Source organism: Canis lupus, chromosome 34 (assembly GCF_003254725.2).
Source record: "Canis lupus dingo isolate Sandy chromosome 34, ASM325472v2, whole genome shotgun sequence".
NCBI classification, from domain to species: domain Eukaryota; kingdom Metazoa; phylum Chordata; class Mammalia; order Carnivora; family Canidae; genus Canis; species Canis lupus.
Window position 1 is genome coordinate 32459684 of NC_064276.1, and position 19933 is coordinate 32479616.

A 19933-nucleotide genomic window follows, 5' to 3' on the forward strand; every position below is an offset into this window, starting at 1 on the left:
CTCCACTTACCATACAAACGTGATCGTATGAGTCAATATCTTTCCCCTTTTTCTCTTGGATATTATATGAGAACAACCAGAAAAATGAGAAAAAATAATATGGCAGACAGTCTCCACATGAGTAAAACCCAAAGACAGAGGTAACCTGCAGCCTGCAAACTATGAAGAAGGGAGGTCTAAGAGCTGAGACTGGACAAAAGTCACATGAATTAAAGTGAGGAGTATGGAAAGTGTAAGAAGACCAGTATCAACAGCATCTCAAAAGTTCTGGCAAAAAGGCACTCACTAAAGGTAAAGGGCTCACCCTGCAGTATAAATGCTTTATCCTTCATTCATATCCATAGATGTTAACAGAGGTGAACAAGGCTAGAAGCCAAAGCCCTCCACAGCACCTCATTGTCTTCAGAGAAACAGATGAGGCAGGGCTACATAAAGAATCATACACATGAGCTATGTTCTGCTAAAAACAATCTGCCCCTGAAGGTTGTAAAAACTTAAGGCCATTCCAACCCCATATGACAAGCTCTCCCCTAGGAACCCACTACAAATTTCAAGTCTAAAAAATCCAACTCATTAAGATTAAATAATTAAGAAGGGAAATTTAAAAAAAAAACAACTGGTATAGCATGGACATAGGGGACTATAAGCAAAATTAGAAACAAAACAAATTTTAAAAATAGCAGGAGTAATCAATACACAGACCCACTGGAAAAATGCTGCCATTGGCCAGATATATACTGTTACTAAACACTTTGTCACAAATTACATTTTGAAACTTGAAAGAGTGTTTCCCTCTGTAAAGGGAGATCACAGAGCAGAAGTGAAAGATGTCAGGAAATGGCAAACCAGGAAGTTAGGAAGGTGACCTGGAACAACTCAGGAAAAATCTCTCCAGTGAGAAGAGACTGGTAACACAATGGGGAGTGGAGCTTACAAATAAAAGAAATAAATATAACAAGATGAAAATTAAGAGAAGACCTGAGAGAGGAAAGTGATACTGAAAAAGAAAAAGATCCAATGAACACAACACTGTGATGAGTCCTCAAGAAAGAACACCAAAGCAGAACAAATACTGGAAGGCATCATGGATGAAGTTTTCCTTCAATGAGAGACCATCTGACATAAATGGGAAAGACAGACCATGGTACCAGGAATGACAGAGTCAGAATAGTCCAACAAAGCATATTGGAGTAAAATTATTAGACTTCAAAGGGAATCATTTGGCAGCTAGACAAAATAGTTGAGTCACGTAAAAGGAGAGAAATGGATACCTTACATTAGCTCTCCTCAGGGTAATGATGAGTACCAAAGACAGTAGAGCAACATCAGCAAGAAAATCGAGGAAAGAACACGGGAGGTGTGGGTGTGAAACACACCCAAGCTGTGCCACAAATCTAAAAGTTACAGTTTCAACCTGCAGGGAATTCAGGGACTAGTATTTCTAAGACAGCTTTTCCAGAATATTACTACAAAGCAAACTGATAAGTGACCAAGGAAAATGCAGAAAAAGATTTAGTGGTGAGCCCTGAATATTTTTTAAATGTAGACATGAGATTAAAATAATTTGAAGTCTGAGATAATAAAACAGAAGGTAGAAGCCACATGCCTGACAATGTAGAAATGATGCAATTAACAAAAAACTGGAGGGATAAGAAGGAAGAAGCTTCATTCATGATAAATCAGCTAAGATGCAAGGGGCTTAAGCCAACAAGTCAAGGAATAGTCATATAAGTAAATTTAACGAAATAAAATAATCCCAAAGGAAGATCAAATTATTGAATAAAATTAGGTAAGAGAAGAGAAGGAGAGGAATGAAAAAACATGCTCATTTTACCATCAGTCAGCATGGATGTAATAGTTACTGTCCTAGAAAACTGAAGGGCTAGAAGAATTACATAAACCAATGAGTACAAAGGTGCCATTAGAACAAATATATAGCACCCTCTTAAAATAAAACCAATGAAAAAATTACAGATCCAGTGAAAACTTTAAAAAACAAATAAACAAGAAATGTCATAAGGGTGTGAGAAATATAAAACCAAAATGTCTAATATATTAATAAATGTGCTCAATTTCATGATAAAAAATGATTTTTCTTAGTTGGATCCAAAAAGCAAAACCCAACACGCATCTAAAATGAAGTGATTCCAAAAAATTTGAAATAGAAGGACTGGAAAAGTATAGCAGGCACATCAAAACCCAAAGAGAGCAGAGGTCAAAAAATTTAAAATCATCAATGCATACAGAAACTCTCAGAGGATTCAGAGAAACTCATAGCAGAGGATGCCAGAAATAGGTGATACTGGGAACTGGACAAACCCATGTCATGGAAGGGAGGGAGACTTCTCACTGGATAATTTTTTATATGTTCTGGTACTTGATGAGTGTGTATTTTTGTTTTCTAGCAATAGGACAAAAATGAATCAACCTCGAACTACCTGTTAAGCAAAGCTACAAATGAAAATACTTTCCATTTGCCTAATACCAGCAGTACAACTCCATGGGTTTCTGTACATTAGTAGTCACTTATGCCCCACAGGACTGCAGATTAACATTTGAGAATCACAAGGCGTTCTGAATGCCTCAGAGCTCTCCTGAGATTCATTGTGACAGCAAAGAAGAGCTCCTTTTGAAATAAACTCTCGCTGTTTTACTGAGATATGTCTCTCAACTAGATGAGGAAATTTCACCATAATTGACTGGGTTTCAGGACAGTTAAACCAACAACTAATGGATAGGCCCTTGCAGATCTAAAGGGAGACAGTGTTACCAAAAAAATTTTTGAGTTAAAAGACAGATGTTAATAGATTGATATGCAGAGGTGGATCACTTTTTCCTGGGCCCCAAGCCTACAATTTGGAAAGCTCTCTTTAAGAAAAAAATGTGAAATTACAACTACATAATTATTTATAAAAGTAGCTATTTATTCAGGATGAGAAAATAAGTTTCAGCTAACTATTGGAATTTTGCAGAGTTGGGTCCTTTTCTTCTGAGATCTCTTTTTGGAAAGGCACCTCAAATGCTTCCCCAGAAATGATCCCTGCTTGCAGTCTGGCTCCCACCTGGAACATTAAAACTCCCAGCAGCTACTAATATTCACAGGGATCTTTGTAGATGAGGCCCATTAAGCAACCTTTTTGGCTTCATTGGCAAATTCTTTTACGTCGCAAAAATGATGTCATTCACCTAACACCTTCTAAAGGGATAATAGTAGCCAATTCATCTTACTATTCAGAGTAACAACATCTGCTAGGTCAATGGCATAATGTTGTCATATGATAATGTGAGTGAGTCTGCAATAGATTGTGCGATACATCCAAGAGACCGTTAACCGTTTATTGAACTTGTTTAAGATTCTAAAGGAATGTCTTTAACTTTGCTGTGATAACTCGCTTTCTTGAAGTCTTAACTGGCAAGGCTAAAGTTCCCAGTTATTCAATCAAACATTAATCGAGGTGTTGCTCAGAAGCGATTTTGCAGATGCAATTAAAGTCCCTAATCAATGGGCTTTAAGTAAAAGAGATTATCCTGGATAATCTGGGTGAGCCAGATTTAATCAGTTGGCAGACCTCAAAAGTAGGGCTGAGGCTTCCTGAAGAGAGGAAATAAAAATCCACCATTGGACAATAGTTTCTGCCTGTACCCATGGAGTTTGATCCTGTCCTCTCCTCCCTACCTGTGGACGATAGCTTAGCCTATGCCCAGTCTGCCATGATCTTCCCTTCCTGACTCAGCCCAACTCATTTTGGACTTGCTCAACCAGCCCCCACAATCCCATTAGCGAATTCCCTGTCTTGAATTTCAATATATGGGCCTGCTGGTGCTGTTCCCCTGAACCCTGACTGGTACACTTGCCGTAAAGTACATTGTTGACCTCAGGACAATTGTGAAAAGCAAAGTGGTTCTTAACGAGACAGACAGACTGGTTTGTCAAGGTTCTGGTGGTTTGTGACTAGAGGCTGCTGGATACTCCTTGTAAAGAAAATCTATGTTTATTCAAATATATAGCTTATCTTAAAGCACTCTCAATTCCCATATAGGTGTTATGTGGTATGTCAAATCTCAAACTTCTTGCTTTCTGAGCCAACAATTTATAATCTTGAAGAGGAGCTGACTTAGAAGGGCTAGTAACGGCTAATGTATATGGCCTCTAAAGGCTTCCCATTTACCAAAAAATTAAAAAATAAATAAAAATAAATAAAGGCTTCCCATCACTTAAAACCCAAATTCTCTGTCCAGGCTACATGGCCCCACATGACTTGATCCCTATCCCCCTCCAACCTCGTCTTGTACCAGTTTTGATCTATCTCACACTACCCCAGCAACAGTGACTTTCTTTCTCCTCTTGGAACACATCAACCTTGTTCGCAACTCAGTACCTTTACACTTCCCTATCCTTGGAATAGTCTGTCCCTAATACTTCATGGGACTGCTTTCTTATCTTTCAGGATTCAGCCCCAAAATCAGAGGGACCTTCACGGCTGCTCCCCTAGTCATGTCTTATCACATTATCATGCTTTACTTTCTTCATACTTCTTATTAATATCACCATCCAAACTTATCTTCCTATACTTGCTTATTTATTATTTGTCTCTCCCCTAGGTGATAAATTCAACAAAAGCAAAGACCTTGTCTGCCATTATAACTCATAAGCCCATAGCACCCAGCATTGTGTCTGGTTTATGGGAAGTGTTCAAAAACATGCTTGTTGAATAAATGAACAAATGAATGAAGACACCTCCAGGAATGAGAAAGGATAGGCTCACTTCTCAAACTTTGGATTTCTTGCATTCCAGAGACGTGAAGGCTCTGTAATGGTGGAAGAAAGGTAGCTCTCTATGTCAGACATCCATATATCCATCCACTTATCACAGCCCTTAAAAATCAACATCTAGTGTTATCAGTAACCACTTACACTTACTATTTCCTATCTGGGAAAATACGACATTTATATATTCATCAGTTCATTCTGTAGCTGGCTTCCCAACAAGGTTTTTTATAATGATACCCAAAAGGTGTTTTAAAAGTAATGAAAATGAAAGACGTAGTGGTCATGAAGCTATTAAAACATCTTCACAGAAATAAAATGATCCTATGAACTTAATAAAGCAAAGTTAATCTTTTGTCATCTGATGCTTCCCTTGTCCCTTGATTAGCAACCAACTGTATCAGGCAAAGAATAGTGGCAAAAACCTCACAGGCTCCGTGGTGAGAAAGGACTTGATGGCAGTCTCAATAATAATAAGTGTTCAGTTTCAGTATCCTGAAAACCTTTTAATTCACACCCTCAGTCCTATTCTAAGTCTTCTAGAGAAGAGCTTCTCAAAATTTGATGTCCATAAGAATCACCCAGAAATCTTGTTAAAATGTAGATTCTGATTCAATAGATCTGAGTTGGAGCCTTGATGATGCTACATTTTTAACATGATCACAGGTGGTGCCCTTGCTATTACCAACTGCCCATATCTTGACACCAAGCTTTGAATTCCTGAGTCTAAACTCTAGATCAGTAGTGCCAAGTTGTCATTCAATTTAGCCATCACTGAGTAACATCAGTTAGCAAAGCAATGGCATGTTGGCAAGGTGGTGAGGACTGGTCAAAATGCTGTAACTGTCTTCATGTCTCTCTTAAATGATTGTGGTTCAGGACCTGTTGAACCTTTTTTTTAAAGATTCAATTTTATTTTAATTTATTTGGAGTTTAGTTTATACAGATATACTCATTTTTTTAAGAGCTGCTTTAGGTTTAAAATGAAATTGAAAAGAAGGTAAAAATATTTCCAATATATCCCCTGTCCCCACCAATGCATAGCCTCCCCTTTATTAACATTGCTCACCATAATGGTACATTTTTGCCCCTGAGGATGAATCTACAATGATTCATCATAATTGCCCAAAGTACATAGTTTACCTAAGGGGTTCACTACTGGTGGTATGTTTTATAGGTTTGGACAAAAGATTAATGGATATATTCCTCATTGTAATGTCATACAGAGTATTTCCACTGCCCTAAAAAATCCTCTGTGCTCACCCTATTCACCTCCTCTCTCCTTCTCTGGAAATCACTGATCTTTTTACCATTTGCCTCCTCCAGAATGTCATATAGTTGGAATGATCAGTATGTTGCTTTTCAGGTTGGCTTCTTTCATCTAGTAGGATTCATTTAAAATTCCTCTACACGTCTTTTCATGGCTTAATAGCTCATTTCTCTTTAGTGAATAATATTCCATTACCTGGATGTACCACAATTTATTTATACATTCACTTATTGGAGGACATCTTAGTTGCTTCCAAGTTAGGGCAATTATGGATAAAGTTGCTTTAAACATCCATGCACAGGCTTTTGTGTGAACATAAGTTTTCAAATCCTTTGGTTAAACACCAAAGAGTACGATTGTTGGATTATGTGGTAAGAGTATGTTTCCATTTGTAAGAAACTGCAACTGCTTTCCAGAGTGGCTGTACTATTTTGCATTCTCACCAGCAATGAATGAGGGGCCTGTTGCTTCACATCCTCATCAGCCTTTGATGCTGTCAGTGTTCTGGATTTTGGCCATTCTAATAGGAATCTAATAGGAGCAGTGATATCTCATTAATGTTTTACTTTGCATTTCACTGATGACATATGTGGAACATCTGTTGAACTTTTTAAAAAATGTTTTTCACATATTAATCATGTCTGTCTTGTAGGACCCAAATTTTGGTGTGTGTGTTTGTGTGTCTTTCTCAGGATGATTTAGAGCTATTATATAAAGATAAAAATAATAGGAAGGAATTATACTTCCAAGATGTCTCTTGTTTACGCTCATTCTTTAGTTATCTAAAATTTCCTGGAGTACATCACATATAACAATCTTTCATTTCTTACTTAAAATGAATATATCTATACATGGGTTTTTAATTTTAATTTTTTGTTCCAGTAAGAAATTTTCCACAATATCAGTGATCCAGAACAACTGACCTTTGTCACCAACTCAAACATATGCTTCAACTGGTTTTATAGGAGCAACATCAACAAGAATCCGTGAGACACCACTTCTGAGACCCTGCTTTGTTCCCCTCCTGTCCCCCCACTGAAGTTTATGATCACCTCTGGCTTTTTCCATAAGTGATATTCCTTTCTCTTGAACAAAAGCCAGGGAACTGACAATGTTGAACCTTACTGAGCCCTGTACTCCTGGAAAGCAGGGGTGGTTAAGAAACTCCTCCATGCTTTTGAGTTTTGGAGACAGATAACTCTGCAGATAACAGATAAGTCTTCTCTCATACTCTGAGATAAGACCTCTCTACCCCTCCCCAAAAGTCTAGTAAGATTCCTGGATCACTAACCTACCCCTGTAACAGCTCAAGCCCACTTCCTTTTCTTTGAGGCATTCCTCTTTAACAAATATTCTCCCTATGCAATAGCCTGCAATGAAATCATGTCTTTAATTGTCCCATTCACTTTGTCTTTGACAGAACAACAACAACAACAAACAATTCACGTGAGCTGTCACTAATGCAGCATTTTCTCTACACTGGAAATTTTAAAGATTTTACACATACAGTGTGAACGGATTCTAGGGAATTTATTGGCAAAACCTGACCCAGAGACACTTCTAAGTCCTTGCCAGGTTTTTGAATAAGGGATATCAAAGAGGGGCTTCAAGCTGTTTGAGAACCCACAGGGAACAACTTGGAAGCTAAAGAGAGAGTATGAAAGATGTTTCAACTTGAAAGGAAAAGAAAGAGAATACAAAAGGACATTAAAAACCCAGTAGGTAAGACTAAAAAGTCACTGGGGGATTATGGAGTGTTTGAAAACTGTCCTGGGTTCCAAAGTGATAGTTTAGAATATTGAAAGTAAGTCTGGCAGGATGCCCCTCATCATACAATTGCCAAATAACCTTCCACACGCTGTAATTATGGGGATTGCATAAGTGCGTGGAAAATGCAGCCCAAAGATTTAAGTAAGCTGTTGTAATGAAAATGTGGAGGGGGGATATGTTGGTAATTGAGATTTTTGTTAAGGGCCCTTTTATAATATTTTTTTTCAATCTAGCAGCATCCTCCCGAAAAGGAGATGAACAATTTTTCAATGAAAGTGATAAAAATAGGTAATATTATAGTAAAATGGCTGGTTTCAGAAATAAGGATAAGAATAGTCTGCCTAGGGGATATGATTTGAACAGTATTTGAACGAGGGAGATGACACCTAGAAATATTAACAACATGGACAACTGAATAACATGGACACTTCTCATGCAGGAACCACCTCTTATTAGCTATGTCAGACCAGAGAAGTGACTTAAACTCTTTATGTCTATGCCATAGAGTCTATACCACAGACTCCTCATATAGAAAATAAGGACAATGATAATTTCTGTAACATAGAGTTGTTTAGTAGAATAATAATGGAATAATAACAATAAAATATTATCAGTAAAGAAATTCTTATTAGGTGTCAGGTCCTATGCTACACACTTCACCTAAATTATTTCACTTAATGCTCACAGCAACATTATGAGGATGGTAACTAATATGATGCCCATTTTTAGTTGAAGAAACTAAGGCACAGGGAGTGTAATTGACTTGTTCGAAGTCATATAGCTAGCAAGGGGTGGAGTCTTGATTTGAAGCCAAGTGTATGCTTGGAATTTTGCCTTTATACCATTATTGCTTTGAGTCTCCCAAGTTTTATTCACTTTATAAATGGAAATTCTCCCAAAAGACAACCATAGTCATTATTAATACCTTAGGAAAGATGAATGCAATTTCAAAAGACACAAAAGAATGTAAAGGGCCAAGAGTGGGGGGGGCATGAAAATATAGGTAAGATGATAATATGCCAGTTATTGATATATTGCCCCTCAGCTCCAAATCCACTCTCCACTGCCTCCTTTGTGATAATAAACTAGAACCCTGTAAATATTTATTTTGCCAGCTGGTTGATGCTGATCCCTGTCACAAGAGAATGCTAGAGGGACAATGGAGAAGTAGATTTTTCTTCCAAGTGAGTCTCCTCTCACCATGCTTCTGCAGGGCAGTTTCTCTAGCACTAGACTCCTACAGCATGATTCCCTCAGTACCAAGTCCCCACCAAGGCTTTTGCAGCTCTAGATTCCCATGATGCAAGCATAGCTACTCCAGAGCCCAGAACCAGCAGCTTTCCTTGTCACCTTCTCGGGTGGCTTTGCAGCAGAGTGCCACTCGTCTGGCACTACCTGGTGTAGGACTTCCTTGTTTACCCTAAGAAGTAAGCAGAGGTCTACCAGAGTGATTCCTTGCTGTGAACACCCCCCTTTGTACTCTTTTGGTGGCTTTGCAGTGAGTTTTGAGATGTAGCACCTCCCTGTGGATGGCTTCCCATGTCACTGGAGAGCAGAATTTTGACACACTACACCTGCGGCAGCTCTGCCATCTTACCATTCAGTGACACATGGATAAGCCCCCTCCAGTGAGGTCTGAGTATCAGCCCTAGCTTGGATGGGCATCTTCCTTGGTCTGTCTCAGCTCTGAGGGGTAGTGGCCGTTCTTCAGGTCTGATATTCCCAGGTTCTTTAGAATTCTCTTTACTTCCTACTAGCTAGTATTCTATAATGCTCCTATATTATATCAAAAATTTAAAAAATGAGCTTAACAATAACATAAACTCTGAAACATGCCTGCACTTGCTCTTCAGTTACCACTCTGTCTTTCTTTCCTACTATAATCACTTTCTCAGAAAAGTGTTAGCTTTTCTTGTTGACGTCCCACAAGCACCTCTATCTCAGCATATTTTGAAAACACTCTAAACCATCTTTCTCCTCCTGTATTTCCTCTCTTAAAATCCTAGTCTTGTTTTGGACATAGTTTTCCAAGCTAGAAACATGATAGTCATACACATGTTCACATCTCATCAGGGCAATAACCCTGAAATTCCCTCTCCCTAACATTTCTCAACTCCGTTACTTCCTTTCTAGGGTTTCCTTATCTTCAAAATAATAACAAATGCCATCCAATGGATGCTTAGTATGTGCTAGTCATTGTGCTAAAGTTTACCCACACAGCTTCAAAATCAGGTATGCTTAGCCCCACTTTCTACATAAGAAAACTGGGATTGGCAGCTTATATAATTTTTCCAGATATAAACAACTAGTAGAAGGCAAAGCAAGGATTCAAAAGCAGATAGCTGGCTGCAAACAACAAGCTTCCATTAGTACAATATGCTGCCTTCAGTCTAGCCCTATTATAATGCATCTACGACACAGTTTCCAGAAAGCTTTCTAAAATGCAAAACTGGTCATGTCACTTTCCTGTTTTAAACATTTCAACAGAAGTTTTGAATAAACTTTCTGAATAAATAAATAATAAATAAATAATAATAAATAAAGTTTCTGAATAAAAGATAGGTAGTGGTAGGTCCTACCATCCTTTCATTGTACCAGACAGAAAAACAAAAACAGGTAAATTGTAGAAATAATATTTTTAAACACATCAGAGGGTGGTGGAAGCAAAGATTATCAAACTAAAATTGTGAAGATGGTAAAACCCTTCTTAGATGGGTTAAGATTGCCAAATATTTAATTCCCTCTGTGGATTCATCATGTCCACAAACCGGATTGCCATAGACAAAGAGACTTTTCTAAGGGAAAGTAAAATCAGAAGAGTTTTGATGACTATGTGGGTTGGTATGATATACTGGAATCCAGAGAAATCCCACAACTACGGTGAGTATTCCCCACAGGATGGTTTCTGAATGCTAGGGTGATGGAGATTGTAGATTGGACTGGAGAGGCAAAGTAATGTTTCCTGTAATCTTGCAGTACTTAGGAGACGATATACCAATAATAGGTGAAGCTTAAAACAGACATTTGAAATCAGAAGTAGACTAAATCTAACTAAAGCTGTAACCAAGCACTGACCAAGCTCAATTCCTAATTGAATTAATGTGATGTGCCCTTCATGTTCTCTCCCAATTAAAGAAAGAGTAAACTATCTCTGGGAGAAAACAACATTAATTTCAGTATCTATACATTTTATATACACAATTTCCGTCATAGAATTAAAAATTTGTACAAAAATTACCAGATTTGCAAAGAAGAAGGAAAATGTGACTAATAATCATGAGGAAAAAAATAGACAGTAGAAGCAGACCCCAAGATCATCCGGATATTGATGTTAGCAGGTCAGGGCTTTAAAATTACTATTATAAGTATGTTAAAGAAAACAGAAAATTTAGACAAAATGGATGAAAACATGAATGTTTTAAGTGAGGATTAGAATCTATATAAAAAGAGATTCAAATGTCATTCTCGAACTGAAAAAATATGTGAAATCTGAAATTGATCACATGAGTTTAAGAGCAGACTGGCAAAGACAGGATTAGTGAGTGCAAAGTCAATATAAAGCACTCAAGGCCCAAAGAGGAAAATAAAATGGAAAGAAGAAAAGAATGTAAGAAATATTTATTATGTATAGAATGTCTAATATATGCATATTTGCAATCCCAAAAGGACAGGCGAGTGGGAATTGGAAAGAAAATATTCGAAAAGATAATGGCTGAGAATTGTCCAAAACTGAAAAAACATTCAGTTGAGAATTCCTATCAACTCCAAGCAATATAAATACTGAGAAAAGTATATTTATATCCATCATGATAAAGCTACTGAAAAGTAAGGATAAAGTGAAAACCCTTTATTAAGGAGTCAGATTTAAATAAAAAAAAAAAGATATTACATTCAAAGGAGCCACAGTAATATTAAGAGCTGAATTTTAAACAGGAATTTGGGAGCAAGGAAACAATGGGACACTATCTTTAAAGACCTGAAAGGAAATAAATAAATAAATAAATAAATAAATAAATAAATAAATGACCATATCCTATTTAGAGTTTTAAAACCAGTGACTATATCCTTCCAAAGCCATAATGAAATAAGTGCATTTTTCAGACACATAAAAGCTCACCAGCTGACCCACACTATGAGAAATACTGCAGAACCTTCTTCAGACTGAAGAAAAATAATTTTTGTGGAAGCCTACTATTACAAGAAGGACTAAATGACACAGAAATAAGTATTATACCCTCTGGAACAATCACAAAAAGAATAATACAAAGAGATATAAAGACAGAAGAATTAATAGAAGAGATAAAATGGAATAATTCAGAATACCTGATTGAAACATTCCAATTGGTCCTCATTTCTGATAAAATAAATTCCAAGCTCTTTAGCATAGTACATTAAGTGTTCCCAGATTTGGCTGCCATTTACCTATTTAACCTTAATTCTCATCATGCCCCTTCTAGAACCTGGCCACTTGGAACTATGTGTAGCTCCCTTAGTCCTCATTACTCATACCACCTTACATTTGCGTAAGCTACTCCTTTGCCAGAAATATCATCCCCCATTTTTCTTACCTGACTGATAACAACTTGACTTTTACTATCTAGCTCAACATAATCAGGTTTCCCCCAAAACACCCTCAATGAATCTCCACATGGTCCCATAGTAGCCAGTGCAGATCTCTATCATAGCTCTTGCTGTAAAACACAATTATTAATTTCCTTATCTATTTTGCCAACTAGTCTTCAAGATCTTTTAAGGCTGGGCCTCCACATGTTAACTCTTTGTCTCCAGCCTCCAGCACAGGGGCCAGCACAGAGAAGGCCTTCAATATCTACCTCAGAAAAGGCTAAACACGTAAATGAGCAAACATCCCTGCAGTATCTGATAGTTAAAGACTCTACGATATTACACTAGGCCTGTTACAGTCCTCTGCCCTCCTCAAGACCTTTATTTCTAAATAGCACACCAGTACCTCAAACTCAACACATTCTAAACTCTACTCTACTCAGGTGTGTCAAACTCACTTACCTAGAGTCTCCCAGTGCAGTCAACTCGGAATCACGAGGGCCTCTGCCCTACTTCATGCATTAGGTGCCTTTCCTCACACAATTTCCTTGATCTTGACTCCCCTTCCTCTTCCTTCACCCCGTGGACTCCTGCGCATCCTAAGTATGTGACCACCACTCTGCATTGCTTCCTATGCCCCAAGCTACAGTTCATCTGGCTTCTCCCTTGGTGCTTCCACAGAACCTAGCGTCCCATGTCATGCATCTGGCTGTCCTCAAAGTCTGCATGTCTCTCCTTTAAGTTGGTAGAACTTGAAAGAAAGAAAGAAAGAAAGAAAGAAGAAAGAAAGAAGAAAGAAAGAAAGAAAGAAAGAAAGAAAGAAAGAAGAAAGAAAGAAAGAAAGAAAGAAAGAAAGAAAGAAAGAAAGAGAAAGCTAGCTCTATTTTCACTTGCAGAAAAGGCAGTTAAGTTCAATATTGAAAAGAAAGCAGAGGATGAAAAGCTGAAGAAGAAAAGGTTTTATTTTTAAAAGGGGGGGCAGAAAACATCTTTTTAAAAAACTGTGGAAATTACAGAAAAAAGTTATATTGCAAAATCAAGGAGAAAAAAGTTTCTTTGAAAATATATGAGAGCATTTTAGGCATGTCCATCCAGCCACCTATGCCACACCTGGCCACATGCACATCAACCTGCCCATAAGGAAGAATTCTCTTGCTGCAGAATGTACAAGGCTCCTCATGGGAGCACGGGACCTTGCACCACTGAGGAGAGGTGTTTGCTGCCCTCACCGTTGACCTCTCCCACTTTCTTACTCCCCAGCATGGGCATACTCCCTGCCTTCTATTTCTCTTCCCTCAGTTCTGATTGCTCCACCTTGGTTTCTTCCCCTGTGCAGGTTCTGTGTCTCTACACTTTGTCCTGGCTCTGTGGATCCTTTCTTCCTGTCTGTTCCCCAGATTCCCTTCTGTGTGTGACTCAGGAGGACAAGATAAGCACTCTCCATGTTTATTCTTAAAAGATGAATCATCCAGGGGGGTGGGGGCGGGCAGGATGATAGACTGAAAGCCCTGTCAGATGCACAAAATGGTTTATGTAGAGCCCCGAAGTTTATGGATTCATGGTTTTAAAAGAAATGAGCAGAAACCATTAGATGATCCTCATGAGACCAAATAAATGATTATAAGTTTAGAGAAGAAAAACTCTTGAGTAAAGGCAAAGGAAGCTGATAACAATTCAACTGGAAACTATGGCAATGAGGAATGACAGCTGTACCTTGCTTACAAGTGGAATTTCAAAAAAAAAAAAATTGTTGACCAGCTGTTCTCCTTTTCCATAGGGAACCACAGGAAGATGAGAGGCTTCCACTTCCTCCAGTGTGGACATAAGAAACGCCTCCCTCCTACAAGGGTTATGATTTCTCAAGGATGATGCTGAACCCTCCTCTCAGAGGATTTGAAAAGTTTAGAAAGCACAGATCTCAGATGGTTCGAGTGTAGTTCTGATCTCTTGACTGTGACAAGTTGGAAATTCGCACTTTTCATTAATTATTTTAAATGAGTTCCCTGCAGTGTCCATATGCTTTCTGAGTGCCTCACTGAGAATCAGGTTGTGCTTCCTGCACTCCCCCCAGGGCCAATCTCTGCGGGGAGGATTCCTGCACAGGAACCTTTCTTCAGATTCTTAGGAACCTGGAAGCCCATAACCATCAGAGAAATAGAGCACGCTTTTGCACACCTTGTTTCGGAGTCTTCTGAGATCATTCACACATATTTCTAGGCTGAGCTTCCCGTCCTCCCATTATCTAAGCCCAGCACTGCAGCTGGAAGTCTCTAATCCCATGCACGTTAAGTAGCCTCTATTTATAGTGCACCATGCGAACAGAACAAAAGCAGATTGTCAGAGGCTCTGGTCTAAAGCCCTCTTAGGATATCTCTGTCTCTGGTATCAGATTGGAAAATGAAGATTGTTGGGGGGTGGGGGGACTCTCATCCGTGGCAGACTCATAAAATATATTCATGGCATTCCGACTTCAGGAGAGTGACAAAATAAAAATACTCTCTTTATGTGTTCCAGCCTGTTGGCTGCCCTTTCTGAGAGCACAGATCAGCAGCTGAGCTATAAATCGTAACAGGCAAACCACGCTTCCTTTCATGGCAACCTCAAGGCCAACATGTTACTCCCATGCTCTCTGACTTTAGTGGGGTTTGTCGTTGTTGTTGTTGGGGGCGGGGATGTTGAGTGGTTGAGTTTAAGGGGGAGAGAGGATGGGAGGATATGACGGCTGACGACTCACTTTCAGAGAGTGATGAAAGCTCTGGAATTTGGGAGCACTCCTCCTCTGGCTTTCCCCTAAAGTATTTCTCCAGGTCCAGAAGAAAAGCTGGTTTCTTCACTTCAGGCAGCTCTTTCAGGTCTCTGATGCTTAACGACCTAAATGCACCTTCCCAACAGTAGGTTTTAGGGGAGGATACGAAAGAAGTACAGAATCATTAATTCCTTCAGAAGGAGCTAGCCCATTTCCAAGTTAACTTTTTAAAATTTAACCTTCCTGTTACTCAGCTGCTACAGCTGCAGCCATCAGCAAACCCTATAAACACAGCTGTTCGTGATAAATCCACGGTCCTTTTATTCAAAGGGACCAAAAGGAACTCAAGGCTCCCCTTTCATTTATTTTTTATTCTGTATTCTTTCGCTGTTTTTCCCTTGAAAATGTGTGTTCTGCAGTTTTGGAAGAGCTCCAGTTTCTCTTTTATCTACCAGGAAACTGCATCTTTTTTGTCAGACGGAATCTTGTTTTTAGTATTTCACAACATATCTGAAATTTCGAATTTGCAGGTACCTTTTAATTTCGCTAACACGTAAACCAGAGCTGTGTTCCTGTGCCGCAGATGCACACAGTGAGGTGATGGAAAGGAAAGCTCTTTTATTCGTGCACTTAAAAGCAAAGTCTTGGACAATGGGAAAAAGTTTCCTTTTTTTTTTTTTTTTTTTTGCTTCCTGGGCTAAAGGGAGAAGGCTTCACTCAAGATGTGATTTTACGTTTGTTTGATTGTTAGCAGCGCAAAGGTGGGAACTGTGCCTTTGTCGTCATGGTGGCTCGGTATCCAGGAAAAGTCAACTAATACACACTCAGCACTCTGTGTGGGACAAGTCATGTGCTATGTCAGTGGTTCTCAAATTAAACCAGGCATTTCCATCACCGGGAGGGTTTGTCTCTACATGACTCCCATTTCTGATCTAGTAGGTAGGGATGGGGGCCCACAATGTACATTCCCAGGTTGCAGACGATGCTCATGCTGCTGGCCGTGGAACATGCTTTAAGAATCAAGGTGTTATGTCAAACCAAAGGAAAAATCTTCAGAACCTGGAGAGTGTCATTATGCACTTCTAAGTGATGAGGAGATTGAGGCTCAAGATACTTTAATAACTTGCCTGAATTTACTGGTAAATAGCAGACCTTGGACTTCAGCTCAAGCATGTTGCACCCCAAAGGTCATGCTCCAAGGCATACTAGTAGTAATAATAATAATAACATTAGTAATTAGTAATTATATTAAGTTTCTATAGTATGCCAGGCACTGTTGTAAGTACTTTACAAATATTATCCAATGTGATCCTGTAGATTAGTTTATAAACGTGCATTGAATATTAAATAATGATATACATTTTGACAGCAAAATTTCAGTAGAAATTCTAAAATTAATGTTGGGTGGCGCAGCGGTTTGGCGCCTGCCTTTGGCCCAGGGCGCGATCCTGGAGACCCGGGATCGAATCCCATGTCGGGCTCCCGGTACATGGAGACTGCTTCTCTCTCTGCCTGTGTCTCTGCCTCTCTCTCTCTCTCTCTCTGTGACTATCATAAATAAATTAAAATTGAAAAAATATAAAAATAAAATTAAAAAAAATTAAATAAAATTAAATAAAATTAATGTATCTACTCTATGAAAGTACAGCTACCCCTCAGATATACGTTTAAAACAAGATTGGCAGTGAGTAAAATATCTTCATATGACGAAGTTTTGGAAATCACTCTCACTACATTTCTTTTTTTTTTTTAAGATGTATTTATTTATTTTAGAGAGAAAGAGCACGCAAGCGTGTGCAGAGGGGCAGAGGGAGAAAATCCTCAAGCAGACTCCCCGCTGAGCCCTACTCAGGCCTGGATCTCAGGACCCCGAGATCATGACCTAAGCTGAAACCAAGAGTCAAATGCTTAACTGGCTGAGCCACCCAGGTGCCCCTCTTACTACATTTCTAAATAATATCCTTCAGTATGATATCAGTTCTTTTTTACGGTTACTTGTTTTATATATAATTCTTTTTCTGGTTAGCCCAAACTAAACTTACATTGGGCTTCCTTAGAGCAAGAATAATTTTTATTCATTTTCATCTCTTAAACACTTATAAGTGTTTGAGAGAGAACTGATGTTCCATGCCGACTCTCTTTTAGAAACTATACTGGGCACATTATGTGTGTTCTCTGGCTTAGACCTTAAACTTCTGCCATTTATATGCTGTGCAGCCCTGGACAAGTCGCTGATGTCTCTAAGCCTCACTTTCCTCCTTCATTAAATAGAGATTACAGGACCTTACCTTCACATTTATTAAGGGATACCAGCATTCCTGGCACACGGAGTAGCTATTTGTCTTATTCATACCAATCTATAAAATAATAACACTATAAAAATATGTCAAGAGTGATTACTTACTGGATGGTTTTTGTACAACTTCACCCTTGTAAAGGTTATGTGCTTTTTTCTTAAAGATATTTCTTTCCTTATATTTTATACCCAAATGTATGACTTCTGATGGTCTGACACTGGAAGAAAATAATACATGATAAAATAAAATATCAACCACAAAAGGATGAATAGGACTTTCAGGCTTTAAATATATATCTTACTGTTGACAACAACAACAACAAAACAAAACAAAGAAACACACACAAAAAAAAACCCCTCTATACTGTGGACCTAAGTGTCGACATTTGTTTACACTAATTAAGTCATTTCTTTGAATAAAATGGCTGCAAGCCAGGTGATGATATAAAAGGGTAAGAGCCAGAGAGGCCAGGAGGCTAGTTAAGCAAAGATTCCCATAGCAACTGGAAGGTCAGAGAAAAAATTATGCAGAAGAAAATTTCACAGAAGCACACACTATTCTTGCCTTGTGTATAAATTATACTGGCTAACTGGTGGTACGTGTCAAAAACTTATCCAGTGTGAGGACTGGATCTTCACTTATGGTATCCAAAATGCAAAAAAAAAAAAAAAAAAAAAACAAAAAACAAAACAAAACAAAACAAAACAAAAAAAAAAACTCAGCATTTTTGAGACTTGTCATATGAATCTATAGGGAAACTTTAGATTAGCTTGAATCCAAGGAAACAGTGTTATCAGTAAAACACAGGGGGTGACATCATTATACAATTGTACATAATTCCTGTCAGAAAACAGGAAATGGTTTCAACTATAGTTATCATTCACTGTATAGACCTCTACCCTTTACAGTGACAAGTTATATTAGTATTTTTTTTAGAGGCATCAGGTCAGAAAACACACCCATTTTTCACACAATTACCAGAGCCCCTGGGGAGCCTGCCCTCTCCCTGCAGCCTTCTTTCCTTGCATCTGTTGCTCCTCCTGCTGACTGCTCTCTCACCCCCTTTTATCTGTAGGTTGGAGGCTGCCTCTTGAGTAGCTGGAGAACCTTGAGAGGTTTCCTATACTCTCAGCCTCAATTTCCTGCTCTACACAATGAGATTCTCATTGTGGTTTTAAAGGAGAGGAGATAGATGGCTGTTAGGCGATGTGCCTAATAAATAACACTATTCAATAAATGTTCATTTCCCTCCTTCCTTTCCCTCTGCTCTATTTGGACTGTATTTCCCAAACTCAAGAGTTTAAAATATCAATACAAGTGAAATTAAGTCTATGCATCTCAAAGTTAATATTGTGTGCTATTTATATAGGTTTAAGTAGCAATTTATTGATTGAGTTTTTTTACATAAATAAATTTTGCATTTTAGAGTTATTTTAGATTTACAGAAAAGTTGTCAAGATAGTATAGCACAGATTACCATTTATCACAACTAAGAAGCCAATATTGATACATGACTATTAGCTAAACTCAACATTTTATTAGGATTTCCCTAATGTCCTTTTTTCTGTCCCCAGAAATCACATTATACTCCTTAGCTTCCTCTAGTCTATGACAGTTTCTTAGACTTTCCTTGTATTTTAATGACCTTGACAGTTTTGAAAAATACTTGTCAGATTTTTTTTTTCTTTTTTGTAGAATGCCCTTCTATCTATGTTTATCTGATGTTTTTCTTAGGGCTAGATGGGGGGTTATGGGTTGTTGGAAGGAAGTCAATGGAGATGAAGTGCTATTCTCATTACATCTTATCAAGGGTACATGCTATCAACCTGTCTTATCACTGTTGATGTTAACCTTACTATTGGTCAAGGTTGTGTTTGCCAAGCTTCTGCCCTATAAAGTCACTTTTCCCTTCCTTTCCATATACTACTCTTGGAAGCTAGTTTCCACACACAGACTATACTTAACAGGTGGATGACAATGGAAGTTAAGCTCTATTTCCTTGACAGTGTGAAGTGTCTACATAAATTATTTGGAATTATAGATTTTTTTAAGGGAATCTTTGGCAACCAAAGACTGAAGCAGGTGGCATTTTTTCCCCAAAGCACACTGGAATGGTTCCCTCACAATGTGCAATCCCTCATGAATCAGAACATATTATTTAGCCACCATCTGGGCTTGGCAAACCACTATGATGGCACCCTTCGAGTCATTTTAAGATAGTAAGAGAATCTGTTAACAATTAGAAGTTAGTGGTAGGTACAGGAAGGGTGGAATGTAGTATAGTTATGGCTTACAGTTGTTAGGTTAATACTTTTTCCCCCAGAGAAGTATTACTGTTATAAACTGAGGTACAAACTGTAAAGGGAGGCCTAGAAGTAGGGAGGTCTACCTTTGGACTAGATAAAACCAGACCTTTATTTTCCAAAGACACTCTGAACTCTCTCCTGCTTTTAGGCAATTTGCTTCCTGGTTCTCTCATCCAGTGACACTACAATCACTTTGCCTACCTCCCCTGAGGA

The 19933-nt window shown here is 38.4% G+C and overlaps 1 protein-coding gene across 1 annotated transcript in view; it reads right to left on the reverse strand.

Moving 5' to 3' along the window:
- WDR49 (WD repeat domain 49) overlaps positions 1-19933 on the reverse strand; it is a 124885-nt gene that overhangs the window by 1427 nt on the left and 103525 nt on the right. Inside the window, exons 16-17 of the mRNA XM_025425482.3 lie at positions 17522-17631; positions 15106-15252 (exon numbers count right to left, since the gene is read on the reverse strand). Coding sequence (XP_025281267.3) covers positions 15106-15252; positions 17522-17631 — 257 coding nt within the window. The remainder of the gene's footprint in view (positions 1-15105; positions 15253-17521; positions 17632-19933) is intronic.